Source organism: Haliotis rubra, unplaced genomic scaffold, assembly GCF_003918875.1.
Source record: "Haliotis rubra isolate DU_JTF1 unplaced genomic scaffold, ASM391887v1 Scf11, whole genome shotgun sequence".
NCBI lineage: Eukaryota > Metazoa > Mollusca > Gastropoda > Lepetellida > Haliotidae > Haliotis > Haliotis rubra.
The window spans coordinates 3,717,510-3,738,924 of NW_025765003.1; the positions used below are offsets into that span (position 1 = coordinate 3,717,510).

General features: G+C 37.6%; 1 protein-coding gene and 1 long non-coding RNA gene across 2 annotated transcripts in view; one reads left to right on the top strand and one right to left on the bottom strand.

Moving 5' to 3' along the window:
- Positions 1–7,005, top strand: part of LOC124284898 (C-Maf-inducing protein-like) — an 85,401-nt gene extending 78,396 nt beyond the window's left edge. Inside the window, exons 16-19 of the mRNA XM_046721031.1 lie at positions 794–988; positions 1,825–1,930; positions 2,444–2,514; positions 6,046–7,005. Of these exons, the coding sequence (XP_046576987.1) occupies positions 794–988; positions 1,825–1,930; positions 2,444–2,514; positions 6,046–6,099 (426 nt within the window). The 3' untranslated portion in view covers positions 6,100–7,005. The remainder of the gene's footprint in view (positions 1–793; positions 989–1,824; positions 1,931–2,443; positions 2,515–6,045) is intronic.
- Positions 7,006–8,513: 1,508 nt separating this feature from the next.
- LOC124284922 lies at positions 8,514–21,097 on the bottom strand. The gene is made up of 3 exons (XR_006900673.1): positions 20,895–21,097; positions 16,256–16,269; positions 8,514–8,524 (listed from the first exon to the last, which is right to left on the bottom strand). It is a non-coding gene; the product is annotated as an uncharacterized LOC124284922 (long non-coding RNA).
- Between the last annotated feature and the right edge of the window lie 318 nt (positions 21,098–21,415).

Here is a 21,415-nt window from a genome sequence, read left to right on the forward strand (position 1 = left end):
GATCCTGTTAGTTGCCTCTTATGACACGCATGGGTTACTGAAGATCAATATTCTAACCCGGACCTTCACGGGTCCCATTTCTGTAGGTGATATCCCACTTGTTGTGTTGATAGATGCCCTTACTGTCAATCACTGGATTGTTTAGTCCAGATAAGTGTTTACAGACTGTTAAGTTGGAATATTACTGGATTTGTCATGATAATAATCTGGTTATTATGGTATTTCTTATATTTCTGGATTATATCATATTTCATGCAGAAGAAAAATATGTCTGAGTGCACTGAAGGTGTAATGTGGGAAGACAAATCTTAATGTTACTGCCACAATATTGCTGGAATGCTGTTTGAAAGCTGATGTCATAAGAAATGAATACAACCTTTAATATATATTTTTGGTTTAACATCACAAAGGTGGGGCAAATCTTCACCTTTTTGCATGTCATTCTGAGCCTTGCTCCTCGTAGCGATCATGCTACTTAGATGATCATTACTCCCATACTTTAACATAGAAGTACAACGGTCATAGTGGTTTTGTGGAATGGCCCCTTGGAACATATTCAGATTATTAAAATTAAATCCACACTTAACCTGCATTCAATAAAATATTCACTAAAGGTATTTTATCAGCTTTCAAAACTGCAAAGTTTATTTAATAAAATATGCCACACTGCAACTTGTTTTTAGTCGGTGGATTTTGACAACCTTTTGAAACTCGGATGTAGAGGTGAAACAGCCAAACAGTCATGTGTGTCTGAATCCTGACCCTGTTGTTATGGTTACATCGTACATTGCAGCAACAAAAAGGTGGTCCAAAGAAACTGACTCTCCCCTCCAAATCAACGGATGCTGATTTGACGAAGATGCTTAGCTCTGGTTCATTTGGGAATCTAGAATGTCTCAGTCTTGCCTTTACACAAGTTACTAGCTCCTGTGCTCACGAACTCATCAAGTTGCCTTCACTCCGATACCTGAATCTCTGGTCCACACAGGTTGGTAAATTTTATCTTGTGCTTGTTATCTTAGGCTTGTGGTTAGACTGACTGACTGACTGACTGTGACTGACTGACTGTGACTTACTGACTGACTGACTGACTGACTGACTGTGACTGACTGACTGACTGACTGACTGACTGACTGACTGACTGACTGACTGACTGACTGACTGACTGACTGACTGACTGACTGACTGACTGACTGACTGACTGACTGACTGACTGACTGACTGACTGACTGACTGACTGACTGACTGACTGACTGACTGACTGACTGTGACTGTGACTGACTGTGACTGACTGACTGACTGACTGACTGACTGACTGACACTGACTGACTGACTGACTGACTGACTGACTGACTGACACTGACTGACTGACTGACTGACTGACTGACTGACTGACTGACTGACTGACTGACTGACTGACTGACTGACTGACTGACTGACTGACTGACTGACTGTGACTGACTGACTGACTGACTGACTGACTGACTGACTGACTGACTGACTGACTGACTGACTGACTGACTGACTGACTGACTGACTGACTGACTGACTGACTGACTGACTGACTGACTGACTGACTGACTGACTGACTGACTGACTGACTGACTGACTGACTGACTGACTGACTGACTGACTGACTGACTGACTGACTGACTGACTGACTGACTGACTGACTGACTGACTGACTGACTGACTGACTGACTGTGACTGACTGACTGACTGACTGACTGACTGACTGACTGACTGACTGACTGACAGACTGACTGGACAGATGTGACAATGTAACAGTATTCTGAGTACACAAATGATCTTTTTTCTGTGCAGTTTGGTGATGTGGGTCTGCAGTTGATCTCGGAGCATCTCCACAAGCTGCAGGTGTTAAACCTGTGTGAAACCCCGGTCACTGATAAGGGACTTGTTGCATTGTCAGGTAGGTGATCTTACTGCAGTGTTCTGTCAAACATATTCTCAGCCTTCTTAAGACTAAATTTTAAGGAGGATGTATGTAAATTTGTATTTACAATGACAAGATTTTTGTTTGCTTCTTTTCGATTCATATACTACTCAAAAGGACTTAAAGGGCACCTGTTATTTTCACATGACTAAAGGTACTGTTGTTGTTCTTCACAGATTAATTGTAGTCTTATGAAAACAATCAGATGCCTTTAAATTCTTTTGAGCAGTATATTTTATTTCATTCAGACTCAATATTTTTTCCTTTAAGACAGTTTGTGCCGAAAACTTTGAATTTACTTGTCCAATAGTATATTGTGATATCCTTTCTGGATATTCAAAAGGAAGCATATGGACTGCTTGATGCACAGCCAGCTGAAAGATGTCACTGTTAACTTTGGCTAAGACTCATGGACTGATGAAGCAGTGGTAGTGCTATTTACCATGGGAATTCAGAAACCTGAAGTATGAATACTCTTCTCTATTTCAGCATTGAAGAACTTGCGGAAACTTAATTTAAATAGCACAAGCCTTTCAGCTCTAACCTTTGAAGGATTGAAGGTGAGAGTTGAAGCTAAAATTGATTCTATGTGCATCATGAACGAGTCATTCACAAAACATTCCATTTGGAAAATGTCTCTTACATAAGTTCTATTCCTACATTAAATAACTTATTTATGTTTGTATTGATCGGTATCAGAGAAAAAAAATTTCTCACAATTTTTGTAAAATTCCACACTGTACATTTACACGTGGACAAGAAAAGTCCACACAATTTTTGTGTGTGCATCGGTAAAATACTGTCCAATAAGTCGATTATTCGGGCATATGTTGGGCTTCTCATGGCATTACTGGTGCAGTGGGGTAGCCTAGTGGTTAAAGTGTTAGCCCGTCACGCTCGATTCCCCACATGGACACAATGTATGAAGCCCATTTCTGGTGTCTCCTGCCATGATATTACTGGAATATTGCTAAAAGCGGCATAAAACCCAACTCACTCACTCACTCATTGCTAACCGTGATATGGGTTTGAATCCCACTTTGCCCTGATTCTAGTTCTTGGTTTGTGTTTGCCACTCATGGTCATGGGTGTCACCAATGTGGTAAACGTGAGGAATATCCTTGAAATAATTGCAGTCAATGTTGAAGGTCAAACTCACTCGTAAAATCTTTATACAAAAAAAGAAATTAAATTAAAATCACAGAAACTCAAGAACTGTGAATTGAAATAGGGCAAAATTTGTTACTTATCATCCCTATGCTGTGTCATTGAAATGGTTAGGCTTTTAGCAACCTTCATGTTAGGTCAAGGTCACTGGAATAAATTTTATGTTAGTTGTGTTGGTAATTTAGATGAAATGTTTTCAACGCATTATACCCCCATGTTTTTTGCAATAATGTGTCATGTGATTGGCAGTTGATTTTCAAGCTTAGTGAGTGAGTGAGTTTAGTTTTACGCCGCACTCAGCAATATTCCAGCTGTATGGCGGCTGTCTTTAAATCATCGTCTCTGGACCAGACAATCCAGTGATCAACAGCATGAGCATCGATCTGCACAATTGGGAACCGATGACATGTGTCAACCAAGTCAGCGAGCCTGACCACCCGATCCCGTTAGTTCGCCTCTTATGACAAGCATAGCTGCCTTTAGTGGCAAGCATGGGTTGCTGAAGACCTATTCTACCCTGGATCTTCACGGGTCTTCAAGCTTAGTAACCAGAAGTGTATGTACCTCTAAAACAAAGGAGACTATTGTCATTGCCACAATAAAGATGATGTCATCAATTGTCCATGATGTCACAGATGGGTTTTAGGTGTTCTTCCAGCAGTAGATTGACAAGTACTCACCAGTGTATTTTGATGTCAAATGTATCAACGCAAGTCCATAGAAGCTTCAAATGCCAAGGACTGCTGAGAAGTTTTTGATTTAAATCATGAGTGTTGATATATTTGATATCCTAAGAAATAGGGGTGGGAGCAAACATTGGTAAACAGTAATAACCAAGGCCTTTAGTGTAGTTGAGCTAACCAGCTTCAGTGGCAGAGAGACATGTGATGTCATTTGATTGTGACATGATGGCATCTAGTGTCACAATGGTGTGCAAAGCATTGTGACACAATTCATTGTAGTGACATCTACTGTGGAATGCATCTTTGGGTCATAAGTAGAAATACCTACACCCAAACCAAACTGTCTCATTCAGTGCAATAATCTAAGAAACATGACCATTTTTTGTGTAGTGTGTTTTGGATGGGATGTAATATGTCGGAAATATGTCAGAAATATGTCTGTATGCATGTTTTAGATAGAAAAAAGCTATTTAAATTGAAAAAAACATTGTTAACCTAATTTGGTGTTATTCCTGTGAACTTGAGGTCACTGTGACCCAGCTACTTTCCAGGCACCAGTCCGTGAGGAAGCTCCCATGCGGACATTGATCTGTTCTTTGTTCTTTGCAATGCTTGCAAACTCAGTACATTTAGCAATAAAATTTGACAGAACCAAATCTTTTTCTTGAAAGGGAAACTATCTTGTAGATTTTTTTTGTAGAATTGAAATTGGCTTAGGATTTGATTATATCAAGTTTCACCTATGTGCATCTGAGTTTGAATACTTTTATCATAGCTGACCACCCTTTGTTGCTAAGATTAATTCAATAGTGCATCACTATTTCTATATAGAAACAGGCATTTCATTGAAAAAAATCAATCTGTAATTTCAAATATTGTGGTTTAAACATTGCTTGATGAACCACTTTGTATGTATAGCGTTTTTTGTGAGAAGCATACATCAAAGGATGGATTCAGGAGGAATTTAGGAAAGAGGATCAGTTTTGATATATGTTGTGGGTCGAAAATGACAGTGCGTATGTAGTTTGAATTTATTGTAAATATAGATTTATTTTGGTGTAAATGTGGATTTAGTTTGGTGTAAAGGACAAAATATCTGTGAAAATCATATAAATGCACCCCCCCCAAAAAAAACCCCCAACAACAACCCCCAAACAAAAACCCAAAACAAAACAAAAACAACAACACAAAAGCCCAAAACAGTGATGACACAAGGTGTTCTAAAAAGGGGTAAGCATTTTCTGGCCTATCTGGGGCGGTGGGGTAACCTAGTGGTTAAAGTGTTTGTTCGTCATGCTGAAGACCTGGGTTCGATTCCCCACATGGGTAAAATGTGTGAAGCCCATTTCTGGTGTCCCTGCCATGATATTGCTGAAATATTGCTAAAAGCGGCGTAAAACCAAACTCACTCACTCACTCTGGCCTATTTGTACTGATTGTACTGTCAGTTGGCATAAGCAGTCAAAACATTGTCTGTTTCATAAACTGGAGGAGGTATAGTATGAAAGATTACCTGAAATGTTCTTCAATCAATCAGTCTTTATTCAATACTCAAAGGCCACAGGCCTATAGTACAATATGTAGTAGTTCAATATAGAACAGTTTAATATATGATATTGATATTATGTTTTCATACAATTATGACGTTCAGAAGATGCTCGATGGCGATTATATGGCTCAATGTGAATGTTTAATGTTTTGTCTTATTATAATCTGATATTTCATTCAGTACAATACCTCCTTGTGTAGGTTTGATGACACCGCCATAGAAGGTTACGTCATGTGATCCCTGAGGAAACTTTGTACCCCCCAATGAAAATGAAGGATTCATGAGTTCCTGAACCAATCAGATGTCAGCTTTTTTTAACTGATCCCATTTCATTCTTTACCATCTTGTTTTGAAAATTTGATTTTGTTAAAATCTGTAAAAAGTAAAATCTGCACAGCAAACAAATGTCCCTTCTATGGAGCATCTGTCTGGGTGTAGTGGCCATGTTCCTCAGAAATGACAGGTGGAAACAATGGAGTGGCATCGATTATTAACATTCACACTGGTTGTTTGTTTCATAGAATCGGATTGTCTGATTGCTTCACTCACTCATGCAGAGAAATCAGAAGCCTTTACTCAGATCAGAAAGTCCATCTCAGATTTCCATGCTGAGGTTTTGTATCAGAGTGAGTGATGTGTATTAATGAGATTGTCTGATGTATGGATTGATATTATGGTTTTATTTGTTCCAGGAGAAATTGCCGGCACTACAGGAGTGTGACGTACGATACACAGATGCCTGGTGACTATAGGAACCCACCACTTAATCTGAACTGTTGCTAATAAAGTCAGCAATCTTCCCCAACCGACCAGCCAACTGTCCACAACTGGAGGACTAGTCATAGCCTTGTTTGTGCCTACTGAGGATTGGTAACAGATACAAACATGACCGTCTGCTCACTGGCAGACAACAGACTGTTAACTTTTGTGACAGCAGTCCTTCAGATGTTTCAACATTTAGTGTACTGAAGTTGACTGTCATCTCAGTATGAGTTATTGAGGACGGCTCAGTCACGAGTCAGTTGATGAAATCACTTCACTTTCATGCAAGCTGAATTTTATTTAGAAGAATCATAGACAACCAATGTTTCAGTCTCTGCATTACCACTGGATGTGAGTGTATGACTGATGCTTCTGTCAATAACAGACTTGATATGGTACAGAATCATTCAGAAAATTGATAATCTGAAAATCAAAGATGGAAGCTAGTCAAAGCCAGCGCCCTTTGGTTCAGCATTGGAAAGCTAGAACAAAGAATGGCTTAGCCATGTGTGCTTACTTGGATTTATTTCCGCACAAGAAGGATAATGGACAAGGATTTGATTGTGCACTTGCTGTGAAAACAGAGTGTATTCTGTTGTGTAGTTGTCTCCTACCGGTAATTGTCTGTGCTCATGTCTAATCTCTGTGTGCAGTATGTTATCTTCTTATATTCATCTGGTCAGCAGATGTGTACATAAAGTGTCATATATTTTGTAACAGCTGAAATCGTGGGATATTTTATGTGACAATTTGATGACCCAAGGGAGGACATGGTCAGTGTAGTGACACCTGTTGGATGAATCTGAAACTAAATGGATTCCTTCCCTTACTGTTCACAAGTTCTGCTTGTAGAGGGCAGCACTGCAGTTTTGATAAATTGTGACAATGAAAATAAGCAGTGTAGATTTCAACATTGTAGAATGACATGTCTTAGTATATTGATGATTGAATCCTCTAATCCTTACAGTAGAGCACCTTTCCAGTAATGGTAGCTTATGCTTTTCTGTCCTTGGATTGGAATCAACCCACAAATTCAGTATTGACTTTGCTAACGATTTTGCTGGGTTTTTTTTCTACTGATCTTGACTTTCATAATACAGTCATTCCAGAATTTCTGGAAATATGGACAATAATTCATTTATAATTCCAGTAGCCTTATGGGACCTCCCACTGTAACGCTCCCACAGTCTAATTAATTTAATTCATGGCATGTGAGGATGGGCCGGTGACCAGACAAAATCCACCCGGATGGGCCATGTCTGTTCATATGAGGACTTAGCATTACACAAACTTTGGCATGCAGTCCAGTGATATTGTTCAAGAGACGGAATGTTTTCAATTGCTGACAAAACATGGTATAGTCAGCAGGGTTTGAAATGACCAAAATTTCAACACATCAGGTGGCACACCCTCAAGATGATGAAACAGAAGGTATTATAACACAGCCATGAGGCAGCCATACTTATTAGAGATCTGTGTAGATATTTATGGCGCGCCATTGTTACTATGGTAACATGAATTCCTGTTGCCATGCAAGCATGAGTCATTGCTATAGTTTTGTGACTTCAGAGTGCCCAGTGTGAGAAAGGAAGAAGGAAGGAAATGAGAAAAAGAAGAACTTTGTATTTTTTACCAGAAGATTCTTGAATTAGACGACTGAGGAATAAATGAAATGTCATCTTTTTAAATGGACGTGGTATGTTTGCTATGTAATTGGATGATTGTGAAAACTTTGTGTGAGTTGTATAAGTCTGGCTTTAATTTTGCCATTTTTGAATTTTCGCCATTTTATACTGTAGTATTTTGGTGTATCAGAATGTACCCATATCTGTGATTTATGTATTAATTATGATTACCATTTGTTTAAAATGTTCATATAATTCATATGTGTGAGTTGTGACGTGTAGCATTTATCAGGACATTCCAGAGTTTGCAAGCCATAATGTATAATGCACCATCTGTTTTGTGCTGGACAGCCATGTTAGTTCCTACTGGTCAGAAAGATCTACCCACAATGCTCTGTGTTGTCATGGCAACTTATACCTGCAATCTGCATCAGCTGACCAGGGAGATTTGCACATGTCTGTTAATAACCCCATCGTGGTGCAGTGACATTGATTAGAATAAAACTTTAATTTGGGGATGGAAATAGTTGGGGTTGAAATTGGTAATTTTGGAAATATTGGTGAAGATTTTGTTAACTACAATCTAAAATAAAGGGCCTGTCATTTGTCGGGGGTAGGTGGGGTGTTCAGAATTTTTTGATGCAGTAATGTACTGAAAATATTTACCCTCTCATAATGCATGAGATATTTTATACCATCCTGTATTTTTTTACACTTTTCAGGACCATCCTAAAAAAATTGCTGAACACTACCGGTATATATTTTATTGTAAACTGTCCATTTTCTCATGATCTCTTCCTTTCCAATAACGACTGGTGGCTCACGCCTGGCATTTATTTGCAATAAATAATGAATGCTCTCATCAAGAATAGAATGGGATTGTCGGAAAGTGAAGGCACATGAATATCAATTCGTCCGAGTTGAAAAAAATATGAATATATAAACAGAACATTGTTTGCAGTAATTAAGCATGTGAGTACATTAAGTGAAAATAGGGTGGATGTGTCTTGGGAAGTGTTCATGTCTTCAGTCATGCTTTGCATGTAGGTTTGTTTTTCCACATGACTACAGCAGTGTTAAGCTATTTCTTGGTGATCCTACCTGGATGTTGTTGAAATGTGTGCATCAGCATGCTTGGTGTTGTTTGCCTTGCTATGACTGCCATGTTGGTGACAACTTCATGAGAAAATACAGCAAACTGAGAGTATAATATGCATGTATAGCATTATCTGGGGTTAAATACAGAAGACATGAAGGCATTAGTAGATATTGTATTTGACCTGATCAGTAGGAACTGAAGGAATCTGCGATGACGGGAAATGTGCAACTTGCTTTCCTGAAAGCCTTTATTTCCAACTGTCATAGGTTTTTGTGAAAGAGATGTGAAGTTCATAACCAAATGAAATGCAATTGGCACTTTCTTGACATAATGTAACTTTAGTTGAAGGGTTCCTGTCCGTAGCAACTAAGAAGCTTAATGGAGATTTACAGTTACTGAAAATGTTACCACAGTGCATATTCTTAGCCAAGAGTCAAGATTGTCGCAAGTGATTGCCAAAATACCTATGCTACTCAAACTGAGTTAAGAACCACCTGACTCTTTCATATAAATATGAAGAATTGGATGGTCCTTAATTTTTTTTTAGTAGTGTGGTTTGAGAAATCATCTTCAACCAACTATTTGAGCCAACTAATCCCAACAGGCTTTGCTTCATCTTGATTTATCTGAGCTGTTTATACACTTAACAAATCATAAATTGGTCTCAGTTGTTTTCTTAATCCTTTCCCAAATAGGGGCAAAGACAAATATTTACAGTTGTGTTATCCAGCCTGTACTGTTTTGTACAATGTCCATACTCCTTTCTTGTTAGTACAATTTGTACCAACTATATTATGAAGTATTAGTTTGTGTAACGTCTTTTTGTTTTGACAGTGCTGTTCAGTTCCAGTATTTTATGATGGGGTTGCTTGCTGTGGCCCAAGGACCTGATTAACAGGTGCTGCCAGGTATTGAATAACCTCAGGCAAATCAGTGTTCCGTATACAACATAGGAATCATCGTATTCCCTCCTGCTCTCTCCCAGACGTATTCCAGGTTGTATTGGATAGTATTTTTCCCCAAAGACATCTTGTTTAAGAACAGACTGCAAACCCCTTAAAAATATCAACAAACTAAAAGTAACCAATACTAACAGAACAACAAACTTCAGGAATGTTAATAATAGGATCTATGTCAGGTAAACTTGAAGAAGTAACCAAAGGTCTTTGAAGATGAACTTATCAGTTATGTGCAGCAATGCTACGGTTGACTCAACTCTTTACCCTATATTACCTTTTGTTTCCCGTGCAATTTAACAGTTTTTATATTTGACAGACCTGAAAATGCCATCTAAAGTGTAGGGCTATCTTAAATGAAAAGACACAAAGTGACAAATGTTCAAAGTGTTATCATCCTTAGTGACTGACACTAAACCCTACTTACTCTGTCAGTCATGTGACCTGTTCATTAGACTCCCTTATATTGTGTCCATCATTTGCACCAGACCAGTTTAACTTCTCATTTCAATGATCGTTTGGATAAATATGACAAGTGGCAGGATGAAACAATCTCGTTTCATTTGACTTGATGTTGATTTCCTTTTAATTTTTTTTTATGAAAATGAGAAATGTTGAATAACTTATTTCTGACCAAACACAGCATTATCTTGTAATGATTTTAAAACCTGTTTTGGTCTCTAAAACAAGAAAATAATAAAATTTGGTTTAATTTGAAAAAAATAGCAATTGAAGCATCACAAGATCTGACAGTTTTACGACCCATGGGTGAGAGCAGGAACAATTTATGTCAACCAGAAAGTACACCAGACACAAAGACTTCTTGGAGTTGCACCCTTTGGTTTGTTAGATGTTTGAAAGTTAGCAGGTGTGAGAATCTTTTGTATTTTGTTTGTTAAATGTTTGACAAAACTATAGTGCTATTGTGTTGTTGTAGTCTGTAATTATTCCATGATTGTTTTATTACGATTTTAGTTAATTTTTGAAGTATGTGAAAACATACAGTTCTTCAGTCATTTGAGTGTTCATGTGAAAGAAGTGCTCAGAAGAGAACCAGGCAGATTTTTGTCAGTACATGGCCATGCTAGCATCATGAATCAATGGAGATTGTTTTCAGCCATGGAAGAACGAGTTTGAATGGAACTCTTTTTTAAATTTAAGGCCTGTCCAAGGATTTCTGATCAATATCAATGCAAAATCACTGACAGTTACTGCATATTCACTGTTACTCATAATACCCTTTATACAATGTCTTAGTTTTAGCCTTTGTTACCATGGTTACCAGTATCGTATGCTGTACAGCTTTAATTGTGACACTCTGTGATTTTTAGCTCTTTAATAGTGACAACTACACAATGTGCCATGAAAGAGTGTATAAATCTCTGTGTCAGTTAGTTGTGGTCCTCCATGATGCCATAAGAACAAGTGGTTAATGTAATTAGCCTCCTTTGATATGATTGTTAACACTGCAATCACTATATTCTATCTCTATGATGGCGTCCTTTGAATAATCATGTCTGGGCCATAGAAACATGGGTGGTTGGGTAGCTTCATGGTTAAAGCATTAACTCATCACACCTAGGTCCTGTTTTGATTCCCCACATAGGTGTAAAGCCCAATCTTGTGTCCCCTACCATGGTATTGCAGGAATATTGCTAAAAGTGGCGTAAAACCTGTGTCTCTGAACTTAACCCTGTTCATTTAGTCACCTCGATCTGATTCGTTCACTTGGTAGATTTCTTGTCATGGTAATCCATTTACATTAATCACTGCTCAGGATGTCACTAACTGGATTTTCTTGTCCAGACTTGATGGGGTGGTGGGGTAGGCTCGTGGTTAAATCATTTGCTCGCCACACTGAAGACCTGGGTTTGATTCCTCATATGGGTACAATGTGTAAAGCCATTTCTGGTGTCCCTTGCCATGATATGGTTGGAATATTGCTAAAAGCAACGTAGCACTAAACTCACGCACTCACTCCAGACTTGATGATTTACAAACTGTTATCATATTGGTAGAATATAATTTGTGCACCATTAAATAGCATATAAACTAACAAAGAGTATGCATGTTCATTCAGAAACTTGATCATTTTCTATCTTAAAGAATGTGTCAGACATGTTCAGAGAAAAATATGTGTAATGACATAAGAATGGACATGTTCAAAATAAGTGACCATCTTATTCTTTATTAGGCCAGACCAATGTTATTTCTTGTTTTACAGATCTGCTGGTCGTATATTTTCAAGAAAAAAATGAAAAATTCCCTGCTGAAAAAATAATATCCTTATGTTCATGTGATATAAGTGAAATACTCATGAAATCAGTGTGAAACCTAAACTCACTCAACTTATTTTAGTTGCTATAACAAACCAAAAGAGTTAACATGGAAACTCATGTGGGTTTTTGCTTTGACTGGTCATCTTTTTTAAAAAAAATATTTCCCCTCCCTCCTTTAGGTTTCATGAGGACAAAAATCCATAAAACAAGAAATGAAATTGGTCTGGCCTTAGATAGGTAAAACTATGTCAAATGTTTGTCAGTTTGAACAACAGAGTATCATTTAATTGTTTGACATTATGGAGAGTTCATGACCGATCTTGGAAAGTCCTTGATGTAGTTGTAGATCTGTCATTTCCTGATTGCATGATGTCAGGCACCATGTCGTCAAATGTGCATTAATTTGTTTTCTGTATTTCGGGTGTATTGCATAACTTCCCCATTGATGAAGCTGGCCTTCAATATCTTGTATTGTGAGATCTGATGCAGTGGGTCCAGAGGACACCTTTACTGTGTGATGGTGCTTGTGGACTCACTTCCTCTGAGGGGGCATCTCAAAACTTCTCTAGCTCATGTATGTTATATGTATCAATAGTTTGTACGCATTTGTATTCATTATAGACTGTACTTTATTTACCTAATTTTTGAACATTTTGCTGTATGACACTGATGTTCTGCACATACTTGTATTTCAATGTATGCTGGGAAATATCCGAATGCTCCGATATTTTGTTCTGACACTGAAAAGTGTTGCACTTTGTTTAAATCTTCATGCATTCTTTCATGAGTAGTTGTCTTACTGTGCAAGAATGTTTATCTTCAAAATTAAATTTCTGCTTGGTCCTTGTAGAATTCAAGATTTAGTAGTATGTATACATCTACGGACCAAATTATTTTACCTGGTGATTTTCATAACAAGTACCGTCTTCATCGTTAGCTTCTATCATTGATTCATTGTATAAATTCTCTGCTTGTGAAACAAGTGCAACCTCTCATCCACAGCTTCTCGGTACGGCATTACAGTGTCCAGGTACATTAATTACATAACATTACTCACCATTGCAGGACAGGAGTTCATTTTATGACATTTTTTATCATTTATGTTTGAGTACCAATCAAAACCATTATTGTTCTGTATTAGTAGATATTGAGGAAATCAATCATCACTTTTTGAGCATTCTGATACAGTGCTTGATATTCTGACACTGTGTCTACTTACCTTGACATATTTGGCATGGGTGGCTGAGTGATCTGAGGCAGTTCAATTTGCTGTGCAGTCACCTCCCTTTGTTGCCAGGATCTACTCGTCTTGCTTTAAATCCCAGTTACACCCACACATTTACATACCGCTTTAGAGTCTAGTTGTTTAATATCTCCCACATTTAGCTAATATCCCATGATTTACTCTGATACTATTTGTAGTATTCTGAAACTCCGCCACTTAGAAACACCTGTCACATCTAGTTGATAGGTCAGTAAAATATCTAACTTTATTTTTATTCGTTTATAAATTTACAACTTTCTTAGTCACGGTATGGCTGAAATACCTACGATGTGACTTTAAATATTAACTCACTCTCATCTGGTTGATTAAACATTATATTGTATTCAGTGTCTGATTGGTTGAACATGAAGATATATGGATGATATCTCCTGTATCATATTTAGACCTATTTTGTTCAGTTCAAACGTCGTCATATGAGCGAAATATTCTCAAGCACGACGTTAAACCCAATTTCACCTCACCTCACCTTGTTCAGTACAACTGGGATATGTTACTGGTTACCTGTAGCTTCAGTTAGATGGGCTGGACCTTCCATATATGTTTTGCTTGTGAAGCAAAAAGGTGAAAATTCAGAAAAACTTTGAATCAGAAAGACAAGGTTATTTAATACTAAATGTCACTAATAGTCAATATCACTTTAACATTAAAAACACCAATGAGATGTCAGTCCATGATTTTAGAATTATTATATATAATTTCCCAAAGCAGACTTAGATTGACTTGTTTTACCATCACCTCCAGGTACTGACCCAAGTCAAACTTTAAATCCTGTATAATGCATTTTATTTCTCTCTATCCGACTGACAAATGTTTCACTTTAAAAATCTGTAAAGGACTGGTTTTTTGGACAGAAAATGACCTAATTCTAATTCGACTTTGCCAGTTGATATCATGAAGGTGGGTGTGGGACGTACACAGCACATGGCTGTATCTAAATATACATATAGCTTGCCTATTATTCACCTGATGGGAGGATTAGCAGTAACCCTGAACTATTGTGGAACTATCACAGCAGTCTTCCATAGAGCTTCTTATCTTCATGATATAGACAGGTCGGTGGTGCTTCACAACAGCGACTCTGTATTCATCAATATGATGACCAGGATCTGAAACTGCGGTTAAAGCGTTTGCTCTTTATGCCGAAGGCCTAGATTAGATTCCTCATATGGGTACAATATGTGAAGCCCATTTCTGGTGTCCCCTGTCGTGATATTTCTGGAATATTTCTAAAAGCGGTGTAAAACCCAACTCACTCACTCACTATTTCAGACCCCGTTAATCCAAAATCCTTGCTTTCTGTATCTTCCATAACATCCAATATATGCTAATCAAAACAAGTTAGAGAACAACAACTTCTGCAAGGCTGTGTTGCAGTACCTACTGTTCATGACAGATAGGTGACTATGGTCTTCTGACAAAACTACTGTACTTGGACACTTTTGAAAAGTATATATTGAGGGTATTGTGAAATCGAGATAAGTGCATTGTGTTTAATGAATACAAATTGCTTTATACACGTTTCTTTCAATAGACTCATTACTTACTTATAAAAAACCCAGGCACAAAGCATGAGTTAAATTTTGTACACAATGACAATATAAGACAAGTGCTTTCAAACACCAACACCAGTTATAAGTGTAATATAAAATCTCACAATTTGAATTACGACAATTGTTGCCGAGGTGTGCTGTCTAACACGTCCCCTTGGTTATTTAAAGGGCTTACAAGCACAAATACTCGCCATTCTTACAAACCGTACATAATACAGAACCGTGTACCTGGGTCCTATTCCACAAAGCTATCTTTATGCTTCGATTATCACTCTTGCATTCTTTAACATAGACTCAAGATGCTCGGAGCACAAAGACCACTTTGTGGAACAGTCCTGCACCATAAGTTCATGCTTTCATTTTAAATGTTGACATCTCTACTTATTGTATGTCACCCTCTCCTCCCACCCCATCCCCAAGGATGTCCCTGCCTTTTATATGTACCTTCTACAGTTTGTTTGCTTTTGTGATGGAGTTGTCTGCCCTTGCGTTGTTGCCTGTGGTCGCTGAGCGCGTTAGTGCTCATCTTTTATATGCAGATCAAGCATCTGTCAAATGTCGGAATAAAACCATAAAATAAAATCTGGCTTTGTTATTTAAACCAAAGTTGAGTAAGCATTTATATCAGAATTGAGTGGTCACGTCAAGACTCATGAACACTTCATATACATTTCTATGGTTGTGAATGTCAGAAAATTCATGGCATGAATCAGTGTTCATAGATTTTACACTAAGTCCCCAATATTCCAGCTACATCATGAATGAAGACAAACAAAATTTATGGATTTACAACTTCTTTATTGCAATAGATGCAACTTGAAAACACCAAAACGTCGCATCTATTGCAAAAAAGTTGTCAATCCATAACATTTATTCCTCTTCATCATCCCAGCTTCAGTGCCACTTTAAGAAGTTACAACACGAATATGAAGAATAACCAAAATCTGAACCAGCTGCAAACATGGTAATTAAACTGGAGCATCTTTCCACATTGTGAGGACAGGTCACAAAATCATCCCCACCTGTTGCTGAGAAAACAAGCATGGAATACTTGGACTGAGTGAATTTGGTTTTACGCAACTTTAGCATTATTCCAGCAACATCACGGAGGGGGACACCAGAAATGGGCTTCACACATTGTACCTCTATGGGGATTCGAACCCGGGTCTTTGGCGTGACGAGCCAACGCTTTAACAACTGGGCTACCCAACCGCCCCCTGGAATACTTGGAGACCTGTCTTAGTATAGAGACACAAAAGTTATGATCGTCACCAGTCTTAGCATCATGTGACATGTATTCTCCGGTGATGCAGAAAACAGTTAATTATACAACAGATCGACAACACACCATCCCATTCATCTGGACCTTTGTTCCAACAGTTCAGGGCCCAGTTTCACAAAGTTCTCGTTACTTTCCTCGTAGCATTCGTACCTCCTGTGTTACAGTATAGGAGGTACGAATGCTACGAGAAAGCTCTTGTAAGCCGAAGATCTCGTAACTTTCCTCGTAGCATTCATACCTCCTTTGTTACAGTATAGGAGGTATGAATGCTACGAGAAAAGTTACGAGATCTTAGGCTTATGAGAACTTTGTGAAACGGGGCCCTGGTGTTTCTGTTTCTTTCTTTACCTTCATGGATGAGTCTTGGCTAGTCTTGCTTATCCGAGACAAGTTCTTTTACATGACAAAGGAAAAATGACAGTGTTCAGGGTATAATTCTTTATTTACAAGTGTCAAACCAGTGACATATATACATTGTAATTTACAATTTTAACATGACTAAACACACTAGAACAAAAAAACAGTAACGACAGGCCCCCATTCCAAATACAAAACTAAATGCAAGGGAGCTTCAGTGTAAGATCTAATAATACAATTTTTACAAATTGTAGTTCGTGAGTTTTGAGAAATTATGTATGTCTGTCATGAGATCCATACTAATTAGGCATCAGCAAATCTGATTTATATTTTATGCAAAACTTTGAGAATGCTAATGGTACTCAAACACAAAAAGGAATGTGTAAACATATATATGTGATGTTAAGTGTTAAAAACCTTTGGTCAACTTAAGAAAAAGGTAGTCGGTGAAGAGTTACCTTCCCTTGTAGATTTGGCATTCAGTGACTCAATGAAAGACAGCACCGAGTCTTATTACATCATCATTATCACAGCTGAAGAGGGTGGTTTTCTATCTCCAAACATTTGTCACGATTATGTAGAAAAAAAAATCAAGAAAACAAACAACAAATATCTGTAACAACATTCTGGGTTGGCATCTTTCTTCACTTCATAAATTATGACTTTATCACATTTATATGGAGTAATAGTTCAGCCCTCTATGTATATAAGTCAATATAACCTGCTATGCATGATGATATGATTAAATGGACATACTATTCTTGACTACAAAATCAGCACAAAATATTAAGGAACAAAAAGGTCACATGACCATGGCTCAACCAAAGTCCATTGACCATAAACAAAACATTTTTCCACAAACAAGTTAAGAGTTGTACAAAGATTGAGCTAACGTAACAAATCTTGCTTCCTTGATTGGACATCTGACTGATCACATTCTTTTCAAAACAAATGTGAAACATTCTAAATAATAAACTTAGTACAATATTTAGCAGTGTGTTTCCTGCTCTGCAAAAACAGTATGAGACAATGTTTTTTGTTTTTGTCGAAGTCTTACCAACAAAGTTATATATAAATATTGAATCTAAGTAACCAAGAGTTACATGTTCAGATTGTGAGATTGTATTGATTAATGCTCAATGTCAAATGATCATCTAAATGCTCACTTATGATGAATACCAGCAGCCTTATCACAGAAATGTTAGATAGGTGCCAAATTCTGGAAACAAGAGACCTGCAGAACAATGGGAGAAATGATGCTATCAGCATGTTAGGCTTGCCAAGAGTAATCAATTGTTTTGCAATATCAGAAAATTATTATTATTATTTTTTAAGAAAAAAAGTAAATAATATCAGAAAAATTCATTCATACAGTGCTGATTTTTTTTATCAGTTATCAAGAATTTAAATAGTATTCTTTCAGAGAGCCCTCACCACAAGCAGACGTCATTTGGTTTTCTAGCAAAGTTCATGTTGATCATGTAACTAGTAATTAATTATCACTTGACATGTTACATATTACAGGTCACTATCAGTCACGTGATTTGATGACACGTAAGTTTTCTACTGTTAAACTAAAATTTATTGTTTTGTCATGTGATACGGATTAACTACTGAAATTCACATTTTCTTAACTAAATTTTGTTTTTTTGTTTAATGCTGCACTCAGAAATATTTAAGCTATATGGCGGCGGTCTGTAAACAAACAAATCTGTCTTAACTGAGTAAGTATGTTCCGCACAAAAGTACCGGTAATATCATGGTGGGCAGATACCAGAAATATGACTTAACTGAGGTATAACATCTTGCAATATTGATACCTTGATAGTGGTGAGGCACCTCACACAATACACACAGAAAGCCTGGTTGATAGCAGCAATATATAGAGCTGACTGACTGAGTTTAGTTTTACTCCGCTTTTAGCAATATTCCAGCAATATCATGGCTGGGGACACCAGAAATGGGCTTAACACATTGTGCCCATGTCAGGAATCGAACCCGGGTCTTCGGCGTGACGAGACAACGCTTTAACCACTAGGCTACCCCACCGCCCCTGCAATATATAGAGAGTGTTATCCGAGTAAAATAGATGCTATACGTGAGACTGGAGTATATTATTTGACATTTACAGAAAACAAACAGGAAGACACCTACAAGACACCTTCTAAGATACACAAATAGAGATATGTAAAATAAATAGATTCTGAAAAACAAGATGGATATGTATATGCAGCACAACATACACTCCTGGGTTGCCATTTTGTTGTCTTCTTTACTGCTCTTTATTACAAAGCATTTTATATTTTACTAGTGAAATAATCATATTATGTAATAAGTGTCTGAAAATTATCTCATATTACCTTGTAAACAATATTTTTTGAATATCAGTTATATTTTGGTCTGCATATTGAATAAATCCATTAAATCTGACAAGTGTAGTATGTATGTAAGACAATGTTTTGGGGCTAGATTTTGCTTGAGCTGTATGTGGCCCAAAAGAACAAACAATAAAGAAGCCTGTCATAGATGCATGAGCCTCACATGAATGGAAGACTAAGAAAGGTAATGATAACATATCTGAGCATCAAAATGCTAATTAGGGATGAATTCCAGGTGACACACTTCACAATAGAAGGAAGCATGGCCTCCCACTTAACTACACTTGCCTTATTTAGTAATAATCATAGCTTGACTTTGGGATTTGGGTTTAGCATCGCTGTGAACGGTGTCATGTTATATCACTATGTGTCAACTTAATGTGGGAGGAAGGTCCTATGTAAGGCAGGATTCAGATGTTTATCAATTTGGTAAAATCATCAAGTGCAGATATGGCACCGACAAACCATGATTCAAACCCAAAATCATAGGTTTCTGTCATACCCAAGGGACGCAACTCTGCAAAGTGAATTGCAGTTCCTGAAACGACTGGGGACACATGCCCAAAATTACTGTGGCCGAACTAAATATTTTTAAGACTTGGCATCCTACCATACCTTAACATAATGCCTGAGGACTGGCAACCAGTTTGCTGAATAAGGGAAGAGATCATATGGAAACTGTTCCACAAAATGATCTTAGAGAACTAGGATGACCATAAGTCTATGGTAAAGCATATAGAGAATAGAGATACAATCACTTGAGTGTCAAGATCGCTTTGAGGAATGGGTCACAGGTAAAGATAGGTCATTATGTCTCATTATGAGCAAATAGTCAGAACCAGACATGAAGTGTTAATGATCACGATGATACAGAGAAATGTGCACATTTTATCAGAACATTCAGTCAGCACACAGTGTAGTTGGTTTGATAGAGGCTGTCTTTGATTTTTAAACTGTTGACATTTTAATCTATTGACTACAGATTCACATGAGCTAAATGACGTTGCAACTTTCCTAACTTCAGAGACATAAAACTAAACACACTTCCTCTTTATCAATTATCAGTGAAGTGTAAGTTACCTCCACAGACATGTAATATATTGTATTAAACTTTCTCAGTACAGTACAGATCTTAGTAAAATGTTTTAACTTGAGTGCCATCCAGGATTCAAACCCACACTGTCAGGGTGAGGCTCTTAATCGCCAGCACACACAGTCGGCAATCTGACCCACTCAGCCACTAAACCTAAGTCTGAATATATCAACATAATTACTTAATCGCTCATTGATTCAGTTTCCTACATACAGATTTGTGGGTCAAACTTCGAGTGGGAATCATCATGTAACAAAAAATACCAAAACCAAATATATTGGTGTTTGCATCTTATCACAAAAGGCAGCCAATTTAAAGCACTACTGCAAAATATACATCTTATTTTGAGAAGACAGGCAAACAAAATAAACCCAGCATAATACGTTGGATGTTATAAATTTGTATGAAGCAAGATAGCCGTTGCAGCAAACCAAACTTTGATCCCTAATCAGTCTTATCAAAGACTAGTTTATAGCACATATTTAGGATATTAGTTATCTTTAAGGTCCCTTGAATACAGTTTCTGGCAGTGTTGCCTGTAGACACATGAAACTATATTCAATGTAATTAACATCCTGCTGTTATTCCTTATATGACTGTATGAGAAAGATAACTGAATAATCTTTACATCGTCAGTTAGCAAAGTGTCCAATTTGTCTCAGTATTGTATATCTGGCAGATGTTAGACATCCTAACATTATAACTGTGGCTCCCAGATTCATGAAGCATAATAAAAATGGACTTCAAATTATGCATCCATTAGATGAATAAGTGAGGATGGTATAACAACACTTTTTAGTTTTAGCAATGTTCCACCAATATCACATAGGGAGCACCAGAAATGGGCTTCAGTAATTGTACCCATGGGCGAACACTAGGCTTCCCAACCATTCTATCCATTAGGCTTCCCAACCACCCTATCCATTAGGCTTCCCAACCATTCTATCCATTAGGCTTCCCAACCACCTTATCCATTAGGCTTCCCAACCATTCTATCCATTAGGCTTCCCAACCATTCTATCCATTAGGCTTCCCAACCATTCTATCCATTAGGCTTCCCAACCATTCTATCCATTAGGCTCCCAACCCCCATTATATCCATTAGGCTTCCCAACCATCCTATCCATTAGGCTTCCCAATCCATTCAACCAACCATTATATCCATTTCTATCCATTAGGCTTCCTAACCATTTATATCCATTAGGCTTCCCAACCATTATATCCATTAGGCTTCCCAACCATCCAACCATTATATCCTATCCATTAGGCTTCCCAACCATTCTATCCATTAGGCTTCCCAACCATCCATTAGGCTTCCCAACCTATCCATTAGGCTTCCTCAACCATTATATCCATTAGGCTTCCCAACCATTATATCCATTAGGCTTCCCAACCA